Genomic DNA, 17930 nt, shown 5'->3' on the forward strand with positions numbered 1-17930 from the left:
AAAGGAGCAGTTATTTCGCTATCGGGCTTAGTTTGAGGGAAATCTCTTACATTTTGTACGAACATGTGCTAATGTGCGCTCGCTAATGAGGCGAAAATCATGCGCAGTAGGAATGCGCAATGCAATACTAAGGAAATACCTTAAGGAACATGTTTCGACGTTTCAAACATCATCATCAGCCATAGTGAGTGTAACAATAAATGTTTACAAGATGATTCGTATATACAGCTATCAACACGATGATTCTTTGTAGATTAATTAACTGTTCATTACAGCATATATTTATTTATCATAAGTATACATATGTATATATATACTTGTAACAATAATAATAATGATAATGATGTTTGAAACATCAAAACATGTTCCTTAACCATTTCACCCCTAAACTGGCCTAAGGCGGCCATACTTAGTATTTTACTCTGTCTAGCGCCAGACGATTGAACTCGTCAATGGCGAACCCCCAGGAGTCAATGGGTTTAAAATCATTCACTGATGTCCCATTAAACTCAAAAGTGTGGTTGTATTTTTAAAAATTATTATAGTAGCACTTGTGCTATCAAACCATTTACGAAAAGAAAAGTTTTAACCCATTCACCCATTCACCCCCATACTTAGTATTTTACTCTGTCTAGCGCCAGATGATTTTACTTGTCAATGGGGAACCCCCAGGAATCAATGGGTTAAACATAACAATTTTAAATGTTGTAACAATTAAATGATATGGAATATGAATATAGCAATGCTGAACACATTATTGGATAGGACAAAAATTATTATGAAAGCATATTCCAAATTCTTAGGGCAAGAATAATTAACTTTTGCCACCTTCTGGAGCCATTACCATTGAAAATAGTTGAACCAATATTAGAATTAGCTCCTGGATGTCTAAGGGACCCAATACATGTATCTGCTTGGCAATGCAGGTTTTTTAAAATTGTTGACATGTTAATGAGAAAGCTTAGACACTTGTTTTTGTTCTTAAGGTGATGATGTTGATGTACAGGATATGCGTAAAGCACGCTTGAGGAAGCTGGATGCTCAGAAGGGTAGTCTTAGTGTAGAGACATCACCTTCCATCCTTCAGTCCACCTCAACTAAAAGTGACGCTGTTGCCGTCATCCCTGATCAGAAATCTCTCAAGAGAAGATTCAAAGACTCAAGTCACTGTGATAATTCTAATAGTATCACAGAGGAGGCAAAAGTTAATAAAAACATGGTCAGAGATAGCTTGTTATTAAGTACAGCATTAGACAGGAAAAAGGATGATCAGTCTCAGCATACATCAACTAAAGCAATTCCTACTGTTCAGGCTTCGTCAGCAGAGAGCAGTTCCATTACAGCGTCAACAGATACTTTGTCCACATCTGCCACAACCCTCGATCAGAAGCGTGTAAATGAGAATGGTGTCATGGCAAAAAGGATAGGCATCAATGACTTTGCCAAAACAAAAGGTACCGATCAAACCTGAGGATTTCAGATAAGATTGTGGATTTTGTGCAGTTTTGGCTGGTTCCATGCTTCAGAAATTGAAAATTTACTGCATAAGCATCATCTGAATGTACACAGTATGAGTCATATGATAAACAGAGTCAATATGTCAACGATGAAATGATATAGAGTACCGCTCAAAGATAAGTGAACCATCAAACCTCAAACGCGTTGACAATGCCTTGAGAATGACGAGTCAACGCGTTTGAAAATAAAACAAACGCATTTGCAAACTAGTAGAATAAGCTCAACAATGCTCGCATTTTGATTGATTCTTACCTACAGCTGTATGATCTGATCTATGAGGACAGATGTGTAGCTGACGTAATCTCAGAAAGGTTTAATTCGTTATTATAAATTATATTCAAACAGATTCCATGTTGCCTTGTTTCTGTTCAGTAATAGATCACAGAAGATGTCAAAATTTGGTTCAACAACATTTTGATGTGATCTGTGATCTAGTACGCACAGCAACATGGAATCTAAGCTGTTAATTGGAGGTTAGTCTAGATATCAATTCTATTCAGTTGGTTTGAGACTTCTGATCATTAGGTGTTTATAAATACATGCATGTTTGTTAGAGCCAGTAGGGGTCATGCACATGAATATATTTCTGAGCAGTAAAGCAACATACTGTACATTGTACATTTGTTTTAAAATCAACCAAGCCTAATGTTTACTCTCAACCGCTCGATTGGCTTCATAGCTCAGTTGGTAGAGCATTTCAACGGCATTGCAGAGGTCATGGTTTGAATCCTGTTGAAGCCATGTGAATTTTTCAAGTGTCTGTGAGAGACAGTTGCTTAAAATAATCATCCAGACAAGTGTGAGGATCACTTCTATCTTTTGAGTATGGTTGATGATCTAATCATTGTCTTTCAAAACTCTTTTTATATTTTTAGAACTCAAAGAACCAAAAATAAAGGTGTGTGTTCAGTTCGTAATTAAACAGAAACTGCTTATTCTACATCCAAATTTGAGAGGGATCAATAGCCGGACATCTCCTTTTTAAGAAAAGAAGAAAGGACATTGTAGTTGTGATGTCAGGCATCAGACTCGAGTGAGCTAATGGATTCTGTACCATTTAATGGTCTTCAGAACATGCAGTGAAAGAGAGGAGTATTCTTGAATCAGACGTCAAACTCTAGTGAACTCCAACTCTAACTCTTCTTTGCACTAATTGGAATACTGTTAGTTCCTTTAGAAGATAAAAGGACCCTGGAGTCAAGACATCATCACAGCCTTGCATTGGTCATGGATGCTTAATAATATTATCCCTGTACTCTTAGAGACTTCAGTCGATGACCACTCACTTGAGAACGTCAAGCATTCATGAGCAATGCTGTGAGCAATCAATGCCAACAAATTGCATTTGCAAATTATCAAATTACTTTCAGCATTCCTTGCTTGTGAAAAGAAGCCAAAATATTATTCGGTCTAGAGATGCATTTAAATGTTATCTTGGGTGGGTACTTCTTTTAGTTCAACACACTATAAACATCACCTACACTGTACAGTAGCTGAGACCAGAAGTTTCTGTAGCTTTATTGTTACCACTAATTTCATTGATACGCGACCCAACTTGATACCCAACTTGATGAAAAAGCTTCAGAATAAATTACATGTATAGCAAAAGTGGAGCATTAATGTAGTTGCTATTTCTATGTAGCTTTATATTCTTTTTTTTTCCAGACCCTTCCTTATTCAGATGTTGTGAAAATAGTATTAAGTCAAGTTCTGGACTGCTTGTTTGTAAGTTTTGATTTTAATTTAATTCCCCAGCATATACTTGCATTCAAGAATTTCAAGATATTTTGAAGTGTTTGCAAGGTCATGCAGTATAATAGTGCATTTATTGTTGCTTGTGAAACAGTTTGGGACAACAGTTTCAGTTAGACACTTGTACTCTGAGTTCTGTGTAAGATTTTAAGAAAGTGATTATTCTTGCAGGAAAATCAAATGGACAGCAAAGGCAAAGCCCTTTCCTTAGTCAAGGTAAAAAATTCAAAGATCAGATTTTGGATACTTTTTAGAAAAAGTTTCACTGCTTTAAGAAATAGAGGATATTACATGGCCGCACAGAGGTATGAAATTTCTCTTTGAGTGTTGAAAAATATTTCACGAGTGACGGCAGCGAACAAGTGAAATATTTTTTCAAGCTCACTTGGTATTTCATTGGTGTTTATAATTTATAATAAAAAAGAATTCTTGCCACCATGTATTTTTTTTACTAACTACAATCTTGGGATACGTAATGGCTTTTTCAGATCCAATGAGGCATCACCCCTCCCCCCTTCTAGTCAAGTCCTCTCTTCCCTCTGCCCCCTGACAATGTTGGGGTTTTTTGGGTGCGCTAGTCACCCATTAAAGCCAATAATGAATATTATTGGGGAATGTGCATAATTTATGTGTCTGATGAGGAGGCGGGGAGTGTTTAGGTGCTTAAGACAGCAATATCTTTATTAGAATAAAAATTAAGAGCAGTGTCCACGCTTTTCGCACGTTTTGTGAAAAGTGTAAACTCTGCTCTTACTTTAATTTTATGGTTATTAATTTTATAGTTATTTAGCAAGATGTCCCAATGACGTTTGGTGCAGATGGTCCCTGTTAACTGGTTGCATTTTCAGTTACGCATTCTCAGCAAAATTAAAAAAAGTAATGTTGTATATACACAAGAGATAACTATAATCGTCTTAAGGACGTTCGCGCCAAAATCTTCCTACGGTGAGATTTTCTTCATTTCTCGCCTAGAGTTAGGTCATAAAGTACTTACTCCAAAAATGAAAAAAAAAATGGGGGTCACCGACTTTGTTTCTGAGAAAATGGCAGTGGAAAAATGCCTTAATTTCGAGAAATCAGTCATAATAGCGAGATGTAGGCTCATCTGCTCATCCATGGAAAATCATAAAAATAAACTGTTGGAGTGAAAGTTTCCATGCATAGGTTTTTAGGAGTGAGATTTTTAGATAATTGTATGCCGCTGGGGATGTGGTAAACAGTAGAGTTCATCCTCGACGAGTGTTTTCGTAAGCTCTATCCGTTGCGACCACTACCGGAATTCGATGGCACGAGGAAAGAAAATGTTAAGAAAAGATAACTTCTTACAGTGAGAATTTTTTTATTTCATCATATTTTGTAGATAGTAAGTAAAGTAAGTGATTCATGATTTAAAAAATAGGGGTCACCGATGATCTGAACGAGTAAAATCGATGTGATTTTGCAAAGCTCATGGAAAAGTTCGTTTGTCACGCTTTTGAGTGACCCGTCGGGCAAGAACTGGAACCCAAGAGAGGATCGATCATTGAAGAGATGAAAGGTTTTTACCGAAAAAAAAAACCTTTTTCGAGCATAGCAACGACGTTTTAAGCAGGGGTCATCTTCATTTGGTTGGTGTTTTGTATAATATCTCCCCATTGCCGTCATGCTCATCCTCTGGAGTGTGTTTTTTGTGAAATTCAATCGCTGATAGTTTCCACGCAAGTCCGCACTATTCAAGCGGACGAGGACGAAAATACTCCTCAATTTTCACGAAAGTAAAGGAAAAGAACTTTAAAAACATGCATTCACTTTGAACTTAAGTTGGTAGGCTAATAAAAACATTAAAAAGAAATAGCCCCATTAAATTTACGCAACGGTTCGTCCTCGACTTTTCCAAACTTTCAGCCACTAGTCTACTCGATTAGCTACCTTTTCCAGAGCTTTTCCATCCTCACTCTCACTTCTCTTTGAAGTTTCATGATGATTCGGAAATAATTGTGCCATTCTTTTGCCGGCCTGTAATTTTTCCCTCGGCGTTTTTGTCGCCATGTTATTTTAACTGATGCTTGAAAAATTTGTATGAAAGTCAAGTAGACTAGTGCACGACTGATAAAACCTCGCGAATATCAGTCGTGCAGTAGTCTACTTGACTTTCATAAATATTTTAAATCAATTTTGACTGATCGCAATCTTCTCTGATCCAACGCTGTGCAAGACTTACCGTCCACAGTTTTTGCAAAGGTTTTAAAACCTCAACTTCATTAATGCTCAAAGTAATGCGTGACATATTACAGTCGCGTTACATGCGCTGTAACGTTGCGCACAAACAATTAGCGCGAACGTCCTTAAGTCACTAGATTTATCCCTCCGTCCCATTACCCTCTGGATGAATAATGCTGAAAACCTTCCTTTACTGTTAGTATTATTTTTATGACTGCATAATTCCTGATTGACAAACTCCTAAATTCCATCATCAGGCCTTCTCTTCACTTCTGTGTATGTTGTTATCAAGCCTTCCCTGACTTTCAGGGTGTAAACTACGGGTAAGGGTTGTAGGTCGTTTGTTTGAACACCATAGCTGAAACAACCCAAACCTTTACTAATGCTAACGTTAAGCCTAAACACTATACTTAAGATAAAGTTTAAGCCGAAGGTTATCATTTTTGTAACGTTTTGGGTTGTTTCAGTAATGGTATTTAAAACAATGACCTGCAACCCTAAACTGCAACCTAGTACAATTTTTATAATTTTGACGCTTCTTTATTGAATTTAGTATTTATTTAGATACATAAGATATATTTATTAGATTTTACTGTTATAATCTTAATTACAATATATATTCCACTTTTAGTTTTTAAATTTAAAATTTTATTTTGTTTGTGGAATACCCGTAAATTAGCTGGCGTCCTTTCACAGACCCCAACTTTGGTTACGTCTGTGAAAGCACGCCCTTGTTGTAGCTTAGAGTATTTTCACAATAAACTTTATTATTATTATGATTATGATTATGATTATTATTATTATTATTATTATTATTATTATTATTAACCTGCACACACCCTCTGGAAAAGTGTTGAGAGGATAGTAATCATTGGTGATGACATTATTAAATTTTCACAGGCTGAAAAAAATAATGGAAGAGTGGTTTTACAAATTGAGGACAATGAAATACCTAAAAATGGAGAAGAGCTGAGCAAGGTGAGCCCATAAGTCCATTACAAAATTACAAGATTCTGATTGGCTGCAGACATTTCCAGGATTACACCATAACAAAGACAAATTTCTTTAAGTGTGGATTCCATACCCTTCTCTTTGACTAAACTTCACATCTGTCTGGAAAAGCAGGCATACAAATGTCACAGAGTAACTCCTCTGAAATCTCAAATACACATAATGTTGTACTTTCGTTTGGCCTGGTTAGTTAGATTTTTGCCTTTTGTTGGATGGTGAAAAGCATTGAAAAATAATGATGGGTAGTTTCTGCTCGTTGCACATGGCTCCAGTTGGTGATGACCCAGAAATTACCGTGTTTTTGACTGAAGTTCGAAAATTTGGAAAAGTGTGCTATTCATGGAAATGTTAACCTCAGGCTCTTCAACCTCTTTTGGTTGGAGTTGAAAATGATGTATCCTAATACAACGTGACCTTGAAATCCCAATCCATACCTGCTAACAAGGACTCACATTTATAACTAAGCGTATCTGTCATCAAATGAGCTAAGGGTGCAGATCACTTCTCTCATTTGTCCACAACCCGCACTTTAAATAAAAAATAAACATTTATTTCATGCAATGTAAATAATGTAGTTCATCTTAATTAAGGCTAAGAGGTCTTAAGAAGACAGCTTACGGCTAAGAAGACTAATGGTATTGTCCACCATAAAGAGCTTAATGCATTTCATTATGATTAATCCTCCAAACATGAGGGTGCATGGCGGCGATGATGACAACAACAATCTGTATAAAGTTGGGTTCAATTTTATCCCACTATGAGCTTGATGAACAAAAGTGTTTTCCAGAAGTTTCTTCCAGATGAAATGATATCGTGTACTTAAAGCCATGTTGTTTTTTCAGAAACTGGAGAAACTGCTTGCCAAAAGAATTTACAAAGAATTGGTAAGATAATCATCATCATCATCATCATTTTATTTAAATATCTTATTTATCGTTGATTACTTTTAAATTAATTGGGCAAAAATAAAAGGAAAGGCGGCAAGAGTGGAACATACTAAGTGTGTGTTGCAGATAGGAAACTGTGAAAACTCTACTCAATACATATACCGTAAGTTTTCTTCTAGGAAGGAAAAATAAGCATTTATCAAGTGGAATTATTGAAAATTGGTAAGAGGGAAGTTGTTGGATGCTATGTTAGATGTACTGGTAGACCAATGGAATTGTAATGCTGAGCTCAAGTGCAGAAGATAAAATAGATATTTATGATGAAAAATTGTGATAAACATTAGATGTATTAATTTTGTTTTCAACGCAGGATCCGATGAAATTTTCAATTCAGTGCTTTGATCATTGCTGTCAACTACCTGGAAAAGACCTCAAAACAGTACAAGATGGAGGAAAAATTTGGAAAGAAGTGACATCAGTTCTTATGGAGCCATGTGTAAAGACTGTTCTGAAACATCTTGTTCATGGTAAAGTGACTCTCTCTTTTTCATTTGCAGCCAAAAGCGGTCAAGTGTAGCCTTGGCGATTTTAGCACATAATTTTCATCGATAATTTGGAAACTGAATCGGTTAATAATTTTGAAAGGTATTTTTTTGTAAACAGAGCTCTGCAGCTTTCAGTTGCAAGCGACTGTTAACTACTTAAGCAGCTAAACAAATATTAAAATATTGTTATTGGAGATAACTTATGTGTTTGCTTTATGGAGCAGTAACACTCAAACATGACATTTATCAAATTTTGTATAGTACTGGAATTGTTAAATATGGCTTGTAACTTGAAACTGCTCACGGTTTGCAGCAGCCTTGTTTTGAAGTGATTATTAGCACATCCAGTGTTCAAATAATTATTGATGCCGTTGCATTTGTTGGTTTAAACTTGATTTTTCTTCATCTATACTCCTGGAAAAACGGGCTAACCAGAGAAAAACCTCTCTAAGAAGAGTGAGCAAAATTCAGGTGGTCTGTTATGGTGTGGAAACAGATAAAACAGTAGACTGAGGTGTGAATTGCAGAAAAAACCGTTAAGAGTATTAATGTAATGTTATTAATTCCAGTGTATAAAAGTGTATGATATGTACACGTATTTTATTACTGTTCAACTTTGCAGCTGCTGCAAGCCCTACTTCAGCTGAGGAAGACCTGTGGTCAGAGTTTATACAATCTAACCAATCAGAAGTATGCGCTTCCATCCATTAGCCATTTTTTTTTTTACAAAAATCACATGTTGCTCCAGTGTACTGTACTCCATTTGGGAAAAGTGGGCCTTAGGGAGACCCAAGATACCACAATTTAAAGGATCGATCAGCCAGGGTGTGGGCAAATAGTGCAGCCATCATCACAACCTGCAGTGATCGTAGCTAGGGAACATGGGTTTAACTCCTTTTCCATGTTTTCAAATTTCTTGTAGGGGTTGTTCAATGAATGATTGAGCCTTCCGTCAATTTCTGTCTCCCCCCACCCCACCCCTATTTCTCTCTTTCTTTATGGCACATTAATGTTTAAGTTGCAAAAGGAAAAAAAATTCTTTGAATTTCTTAGGTGCCTTCTCAGTTTTTTCTTGCTCACATTGGGGGCTGGTCATGCGATGGAGTAACTGTCAATGGTGAACTTCTCAGAAAATTACTGGAGAGGGGCAAACATGATTCAGAAGTCAAAGATACCTTTGTTGAAATGGTATGAGTTTACGTGTTACCTTTCTTGTGGTCTTTTACTTTTGAATGTCCTCTTACGTTTTTTTTTTTTTACCCTACCTCATGTACGAGTTTGTTTTCTTGTTCAAGGTAACTGTTGGTGGAAGGCAAGTTAGCAGAGTGAAGAGGTAGATTCATTTCTTTTGCATTTTTTAAGCATCAAGTTGCAACTTGTAATGAGGTCAAAGTCAAACCTAATTCGAGGATAAACATTGCATCAAGTAAAGTTATGGCTGTCCAGTTTTGCTGTGGTAAGCTCTCTAATATCTTGCTTCTTCTCTCCTAGAGTAAATGAGATTACCTTGGAATGTAAAAGTGTTTTTAGAGGATTGGAAATTCTGCTATCCCAGGTATTTGTTTATTGTTTCTTTATTTGTAATTCGCCATGTTGCATTAAAGCCAGCAGACCTTACAGTACTTAATTACAAGACAAGACAAGAGGCTAGCTGCAGTCGAAGGCTCCTGTTTCGAGCTTTCACCTTTAGTACGGCTGGGTGGTGCCACTCCAATTCTGTTGTTTGCACAACTTGTCTCCATTGTTAATACTGGTGCTCATTTTGCCAACCTCAAATGGATGAAAATGGGAGTAAAGTTTGAGCACATGAGCTGGGATTCGACCCGAAGTGCTTGGAGGAGGTCCGCAAGTGATATCCAAGACACTACGCGCTCCACGTGCATGTTTAGGAAAAAATGCTCAGTCATAAGGAAACCTGAAAAATCGTCGCATCACAAATCACTTGACTCTGAGGATGACTTCCGCTCAGGTTGTGGATACTTCAGTCAATGTCTTGGTAAACAGTCTTCTTCAGGCACTCGTCTTCCACCAATGTGGCCCGGGTTCGATTCCCAAACTCGGCGTCATATGTGTGTTGAGTGTGTTGGTTCTCTAAGTCTCTGCACCGAGAGGTTTTTCTCCGGGTACTCCGGTTTTCCCCTCTCCTCAAAAACCAACATTTGATTTTATTTGCGTTAATATGATGATTTCAGTTTACAGCGTCCCCAATTAGTGCTCCAGCGCTAGAAGGACTAGACACTTAAATAATGTTACTTTCCTTTCCCTTGTCCGGACGATCGTACTTCACTTCATTGTGCTATGACTCCCGAGGTCAAACCATTTCCTTTTCTATTTAATTTAGGCAACTATGACAGAATTTCTTGCTGAAGCTCTAGAAAGAGAACTGGATTTCGGGATCCAAGAACTGGTAATAGTAATTCATAAACTGCCAGTGCTGTTGTTATTGTTTTTCAATTGCATACGGTTATCACGCCCGTTTCCAGCAATTTTTTTCTAACTGGTGCATGTCTTTCGCAGGGGATTTTCTTTCAAGAGAGGGCGCTGTTTTCTTCATTTCTTAAAATGTCTACAGTTGATAACAAACAAGACAAGTCGCGAGTAGCGTCTTGTTTTATTGAGTTGCCTCATTTTCCACAAGCATTTCGCAGTGATGTGGATCAACTTCAGGTACATATTTTTCTAATACACAAGCAGGAACAGCCCTTATTTCTCTCCTTGGATTCCGAGATATGGAGGATATTAGATGACCGATGGGGGATGCGCATTTTATCTTTTGGTGCAAATGGTATCTCTCACGAGTGAGCGATATCATGTCAACTCGCTTCCAGTGCTGACCTCCTCTCACTGGCAAGGTTGACATGGTATCAGGAGGTTTCGCCCACAAGGTGATTCACCCACAATCAAGACGTTTCACCCACACTTAAAGTGATTCGGCCACACATCTTATGAAGGAAAGAGATACATCGAAATATAGCGGTTAAAAATATCGCAACATAATTCACTAGAGATGCCTGCCTGGCGCACGTATTTCTCTCTACCGAAAAGTGGTAAGAGAAAAATAACAGAAGAGACTGTAAATAATATCTGGAATCTAATACCTTACGGCAGAGACAAAAATGGGGAGGATAACAATTTGCTATTGTATTAAGTAATACTATGCGGCGAACTCTGATTCAGTTGTTATCTTTCCATTCTTTAGTCTCAAATAATGGATGGCATCCATTCGTGTCAGAATGTTGTTTACAAAGCGTTCGTGAAATTGCTGAAGATGCCAAACACAAAGAGGAGGTAGGAGTTAAGACTAACGTCACTGACACTTCAAGGGAACGATCCGGCAATGTTTAGCGTTAATAACTTGCTATTTCCTCACAAAACTGCCGAGAGCTCTGGAAGCGCCTTCATGGTTACTGCACCCCGGTCTTTCTAAATCATACCTCCCGTCTCCTTGGGAGCATGTATTGCCTGTTGGAGTAAATGGAATGACGTTTCGATGACACACTCATCATTTTCAAATTCGTGAAAAACGTGTTTGCCTACGATTTAAAAAATGCATTGTACATGGAATGTATAGAGTATCAATCTGACTTGATCGAGGCAAAAGTATTTTCCTAATTGAAACTCTGTACATTCCATGCACATTGCATTTCTTTTGATCGTATGCAACACGTTATCATAATGATGAATCCGACTCTTGAAAAGATGACTGAGTCATTGAACGTCATTCTTACCTACTATCGGCTATTTAAATTCTTAATTGTTTATCTGAAATCTCCGTTATCAAATTAACTAATCTCGTGTTTTCCCATATTTTCCCAAATTACGCCGTTCGAATAAGGATGCTCTTACCTTCCGACATTTGGCCCAGTTTACCTTGATCTCTGTCTCGCAACCAATCTCGCTGATTTCGAGACATTATTAGGTCGTATACTTTGCAAAGGATACTGACCAATGTAAACGCCAGCAAGCTGACCAGAATTGAGTTTATTTTACGGCAGAGAGCTTGATCAAAGGACCGATAGTACTAAGTGAGGCGTAGCGCTTCAACTTGTTCTCGCATCGCCACATGTTCCTCCGATTTCCATCAATGTGAAAAGTCCACCTGCGCTTTCCGTTCGTCATTAAAAAAAAAAATGCTTTTCCTTCTTTCTGATTAATACCTTGCCCTCTTTCGTGTTGAGTAAACCTGCAATTTGCTTCTCTTGCTAACCTCATTTCGAAGGCACGTCTTCTTGTCTCGTGGAGCGAGAGGAATCCGTAGGAGCAAGGTTGTTCTTGGTACAAATGTCACAGCATAAATGAAATAAATGTTAATCAATATCAAATAGTTAATAGCCTTTGTGATGATCGTAAGGCTGAAAACACCATTCCTAACTACCGAGTTTTCTTCTTCAGTGCCCTAGCATGGCTGGCCGGGGTTGTTTCATTGAATGATCTTAGGCTAAAGGCAAATCTGCCCGGGGATAATTTCAAGACAGCAATGGCTGGTGATGGTAAGTTTCAAGATTCTATATGAGGTTTTCAATGGGCAATGCGCATTCACATAGTGGGAGAGGTTCTCTGTACTTCTTTGACAAGCTAAGCAATGGCAAAAGCATTATTTTGCCAACCATTTTTAAGGCAATTGAAACTGGAAAAATGCTTATGGCTTGTGTTAGGTTTATAGTTTTGAGTGAGTCTAAGACCATGAGAAAATTTTTGTCATTTTCAGTTTTTGACAGTCATCTTATAATTATTGAATTTTTTGCTTCTTTTTAGGGTTCATGTTGAATTTGTGCACCGTTGCTCTGCAGCTTTGTGATTCATTCTTGCTGTCCAAAGGCAAGGGAAAACACAAACAGATCGAGCCACAGTATTGCAGCTCTAAAGCCTGCCGGTTGAGATTCGATAATGAACGTACGTTGGCTGGCGGACGTATTGGTAAGTGATCGGTGATGTCTATGTTAGTAAGGCGATGTAGTAGCTGATTGAGCGCATGCGCCGCTTTCACTGACTAAGGTGTTTCTCTAATGTAAGGTTCAGTATTCAAGAAAGCATCTCAAGTCATAATCGCTTCTTAAGATATCCAGCATTCATAGACCTCCCATATTGGGATGTGTCTTGATTTTTCCTCTGAACAAGGGAGGCCAAATTTGATCTCCTCGTGTAAAACGCATGGAGAATTATGGTTGTCCCTTTAACGTCTCCCACTACACGTATCTGAACATCATCAAACGGGTATATCGTGATTCAGCATGAAACTGAAATTATTTTGGAAAAATCGCTTTCCTTGGGAAAACTTTTTTAGCATCTCGGATTAATTGAGGCGTACTCATTGTTAGCAAGCTCTTCCCGTTGATCTACACGGTCTGGGTCCGTTCAAAATATCCACACGTTCCCCGCCCATGTAACGTGTCCAAATCCTAAACCGCACTCGCTGTTACGTTATTCTCCGTGTTGTATACAGGTGCTGAAGATGAAGAGAGAACAGACTTGCGCAGCGTACTGTTTCCATCCGAAGAAATGAAAGGTACAGTGGTAGCTAGCAATCAAAAGCACTGTATGACGTTTTATGATCCCTACAAACCAGTGACTCGTTGTTTTTTTGTGTTGGCTCAGTCAAGTTGGGCTGAAGAGAAATGGGGGGGGGGGGGGGGGGGTTGGGGTCGGGGAGGGGCGGGCGGAGTGGGGGAGGGGGCAGAGAGGGTTGAGTGTGTGGGGTTTCCAGGAGGATATATGCTAATATAGCAATTATGGAAGGAGACGACTTCCTTTTTGCAAGCCGAAAATATACACAATCCCACATAATAATTTATCTTGATCAAAATTCTTGTCACCTTCTTCCGCAATTAAATCATTATTACGTCATGGTTGTTTTATTTTTATTTAGGTCAGTTCAAACTGATGACAGAGATGTTCCATATCACGCACAGCGCCTTACATGTCGGTCTTAACACAACCATTCAGCACTACAATAAACTGTACAGGTTAGTGCAGCTTTTCCTTATTGTGAAATGCAATACTGTGGCTGACCGTGTCGTTTCTGTCTTTTATCTTTGTCATTTATTATTGTTTTTCAATATTTAGGAATTTTGCGATGATGGCAGAAATGAATGAAGGAACGTCAATGGAAGCAGAAGCCAGAAAAATTCTAATGGCAAGTTGAAATGATTGACTGAAAACTTTGATGTTGACAAAGACGATTAAGATGATGATGATGATGACGATACAGACGACGACATGACGAAGATGATGACGATGACGAGGACGTCGACGATGACGATGACGACGAGTACGATGACAACGATGACGACGACGACGACGATGACGATGACGACGACGACGACGATTACGACGACGATAACGATGACAACGATGACGACGACAACGACGACAACAACAGTTACTCAAGTGCATGTAGCTAAGGGCAAAGTGCTCTGCTAATTGTGAAGTCTCTAAGTCAAATCAAATCGAATCAAAGCAGAACAAGTCAATTGTTGATTTGTTGTTAGAAGGGAAAACCGGAGTATTCGGGAAAAAAACTTCTCGGAGCGGGAAAGAGAACTAACAAAATCAATCCACCCGCGGGAATCGAACCCAGAGCACGAGAACATGAAGCGTTCTCCACTGTAGAAGCCGTTGAAGGTTTCAACTTATAATTTAGCAGTTGCAGTTATTGCATTAAAGCTGAAAAGCAAAGTAAGAACAAAACCCAATCACATTATGCGAAAACAATCAAATGAGCCAAGCATGATCTTCTTTACCTTTTTAGCTCTTCATTCTTCAGTGGGAAACTTGCCTTGAAGATATTCACTTCATGAGGCTTTGTTCGGAGTTTTATATCACGAGTGCAGCCTGGCTACTCAATCTTCTCGACAGCTGTGCAGCTGAAAATCAGGTTGGCGTTACCTGAACTACTTACTTATTTCTGTGGAAGTGAAAAAAAAAACTATGGTAGTAATTAATGGACCTAAATTGCTTCTCAGACTTGCGAAATGAGAGGTAAGTGACTCAATGGAGCCTCCTCTGCAATAATTGACCCTCATTCTCCCACGAGATGTCTCCCGTGAAATCAATGGCACGCGAAATGAAAGGCGAAGCGTAACAACTCGTGATTCAGAAATGGCGAACTTGCTTGTTGACTAGTTTTATGATCACGCTGTTATCGTCTTAGCATACTGAAATTATATGGTACATGAGTTGGTTGTTACCTACAGTAATTTGAAAGTAATTTTGGTTTAATGTTTTTTGTAGGATTTGACCCAAGAGGAAATCCATGCCAAACAGAGGGAAATATTTGCCAATATTCCCGAGTTCTACGTTAAGGACATGTGTTCTTGGTTCAGCTTTGTCGCTGTTCACAAACCCGGAGCTCTCAAAGGTTTAAATGTAAGTGTCTATGGCAGCTGTATTCCCTCGGTTGTGAATTATATATGGGAAATTCTAATCACACTTTGAACAACTGGAGCCAGCGGTGTCTGTGCGCGCAGGCGTATGTGTGTGTATGTGTGTGTGAGTGAGGCATGGAGAAGAAGGAAAAGAGATGGCGGCTGCGATTGGAACCGAATCAAAACCCCATGAAGTTTCAATTTTCTTTGCCACTGATTTGTGTTGCAGATCTGTGTTTTTGTCGACTGTTGTATCACCCTCATCGACCGGCGAGATCTGATGCCAGGCCCTGTGGCAGCCTCCAAGATTGTTACATCGCAGTTGTCATTCGCGGAAATATGCTCCAGAAAGAAGAGGTATAGTTCCGTCTATTGGTTCACTCCCCGGAATGCTTGACAACTTAGCACGTTTCTTTGTGAACGAAATGCGAATGATCTTTGTAATTTTCTCCTTTTTTTAGTAAAAATTCGTTGTTGGACACCAACAGTTGGGGAAGGTATATACAATTGTTTTTTTTATGCTGTGGAAAATGCACGCGTACATATATATGTAAATGCAGGCCGTGTGGCTGATTGCTTGCCCTTCCCCTCCCCAATGATGTCCCTATTGCCCTGTTACCTCCTGTCGTCATTCTTTCTCAAGTTCTGTAGTAGCCAGTGGGGACAAAGATTGAAATCACTTAGGGCGCGTTCGATTGACCGTATTCCGGAATAGGAATACATGGAATAGAAGTTGGAAATCCTTCGTTTTTGTGGGGATTCACATTAATATTGTCAAACATCTGTTAAAATGCTATTTTAAACATAGCTTTATTATTCTTGTTGCTGCAAAACGCCATACATAGTGTTTTAAATCATCACTCCATGTATTCTTATTCCGGATTAGGGTCAATCGAACGCACCCTTAATTACCTATCCCCTTACTTCACGGGTTGAAGAGTTCTAAGGCTTGACATAGGTGTCTGTTTTTACCTTCCCATTTGATAGTTTTCTTTGTCTTCTTAACAGTGGCATTGAAGGCGATTTGGTGGCTTGTATTGCCATGAGTCCATTGATCAGAGAGAAGCTCGCTCCAGCTCTCATTCATACGTACTGCTCGGTTGATATTGTGGAGGGCCTGGACGTGGACAAGGAAGAGTTTGACAAATTTTCAGCGAGGTTTGAACACCGTATTAGTAAATTCGGGGAGCAGTAGTCTGCTTCGTTCGTAATCGTTTTTAGGGGTTGTCAAGCATGCAATTGCGCTCCAAAAGTGGTTGCAAAGGCGACTGGTGCAGTTGTCTTAAAGGGGCAATGTCACGTTGTTGTAGGGTGTTTAGGAGAAATCTTTAGTTGATCACGAGATTAAAACTCGAAAATGGTATTGTTACTGATGAAGTTATCGTTACATCACAAACAACGACCTTTATCCACGCGATTTGCTATAAACTTGAGATTAATTTATTCAAATGCATTCCGTTTCAATCTTGTCCATTTGTGTTATTTATCCATGCTTCTCTTTCCTTTTGCTGAAAATCTTTTAGTTGTTCAACAGTTTTAAGTTGTGATTGCAGTGTTTCATTCTACTTTTTGGGTGTCATGAAAAGACATCATTTTGCGTGACATATCCCACATAAATTGTTGACCTAGAAAGGCAGTCTTAATTATTCGTGTCACAGATGACAACAGTAAACAGTGATAAGACTGCCTGGACATTTTATAGATTTAGGAAGGGCGGATGTTATCTTAACGCGCTAGCTCTGCAGTAATTCCAGTCTGATGGATAACTCAATTTTTCTCAATCTCTTATACGCTTGTCACACAATGATAAACTGTTACATCCTTCTGTAACCCAATCTCGACCCCAGAGCTCTTCTCTTGACGGAGGGAGAGAAGAGCTCTGGGGAACCCTGAAACAAAGTGTCTTCTCATTGGTTTTCGTGAAGAACAATCAAAAGCGTCTCTAATTGGTGCGTTCATGTTAGCACGAGGAGTGAGCAGGCGCAGTAAGGTTCAAATAGCCAGTTTTTGGCTATAAGAATCCTACGGCGCATGTTCTCCTACATAAAGTTTCCCAGAGCCTTGGGTCGATCCGAGGCTCCGGTGACGAGAATGTCTTTAATCGTAACTGGCATAGCCTCAAACTCAACTCGTACGTTTTAGATATGAGATTGTAAAGTTGCTGGAATCGCTGTGGAAAAGACCTGACATTCTGCCTTCAATTTTGGAAGAATGCGGCAGAGAGAGTTTTCAGGTGAGTTGACTGCCACCAGAGCATTCACTATACTTCTTAACTAACCTTTTACCATTGCAAAATTTGTCAGAAATTGCAGTAGTAGGTGGCATCAAATGAGTTGATAAAGTAAGTTGACCATCGTAAGGCAATTAAAAAGCTGACGTTTCGAGCATTAGCCACTTCGATTCAGAGGGAATAAAAAGATTTTGGGTTGTGAGGATTTTTATATCGCATATTAGTATCACCCAACTAGTGGACTACATGTAATGCAAATCCTGCATTTTAATTGGCTACGCTTCTAGAGGACTATTAGTAATTGCCAGTTTTCACTGTCACACCGTCATCAAAACCATTCAACAAGTAAAGTCAAGAATTAAGAAATAAAAGAAGATGATTATTCAAACAGTCTCGCAAAGGTTCAGGTCTGTGCGATGTTTCG

The 17930-nt window shown here is 38.8% G+C and overlaps 1 protein-coding gene across 1 annotated transcript in view; it reads left to right on the forward strand.

Annotated features, from left to right (window-relative positions):
* The window catches only part of LOC138022154 (uncharacterized), a 39074-nt gene that overhangs the window by 6493 nt on the left and 14651 nt on the right, over positions 1–17930 (forward strand). The window contains exons 5-29 of the mRNA XM_068869187.1: positions 987–1454; positions 2394–2416; positions 3184–3243; positions 3442–3486; positions 6370–6447; positions 7323–7364; positions 7738–7894; positions 8535–8602; positions 8966–9100; positions 9208–9245; positions 9404–9467; positions 10254–10319; positions 10430–10579; positions 11112–11200; positions 12305–12402; positions 12668–12829; positions 13356–13418; positions 13779–13875; positions 13976–14045; positions 14661–14786; positions 15143–15277; positions 15506–15633; positions 15738–15773; positions 16285–16434; positions 17419–17509. Coding sequence (XP_068725288.1) covers positions 987–1454; positions 2394–2416; positions 3184–3243; positions 3442–3486; positions 6370–6447; positions 7323–7364; positions 7738–7894; positions 8535–8602; positions 8966–9100; positions 9208–9245; positions 9404–9467; positions 10254–10319; positions 10430–10579; positions 11112–11200; positions 12305–12402; positions 12668–12829; positions 13356–13418; positions 13779–13875; positions 13976–14045; positions 14661–14786; positions 15143–15277; positions 15506–15633; positions 15738–15773; positions 16285–16434; positions 17419–17509 — 2639 coding nt within the window. The remainder of the gene's footprint in view (positions 1–986; positions 1455–2393; positions 2417–3183; positions 3244–3441; positions 3487–6369; positions 6448–7322; positions 7365–7737; positions 7895–8534; positions 8603–8965; positions 9101–9207; positions 9246–9403; positions 9468–10253; positions 10320–10429; positions 10580–11111; positions 11201–12304; positions 12403–12667; positions 12830–13355; positions 13419–13778; positions 13876–13975; positions 14046–14660; positions 14787–15142; positions 15278–15505; positions 15634–15737; positions 15774–16284; positions 16435–17418; positions 17510–17930) is intronic.

The sequence above is a fragment of the Montipora capricornis genome, chromosome 10, assembly GCF_036669925.1.
Source record: "Montipora capricornis isolate CH-2021 chromosome 10, ASM3666992v2, whole genome shotgun sequence".
In the NCBI taxonomy this organism is placed as follows: Eukaryota; Metazoa; Cnidaria; class Anthozoa; order Scleractinia; family Acroporidae; genus Montipora; species Montipora capricornis.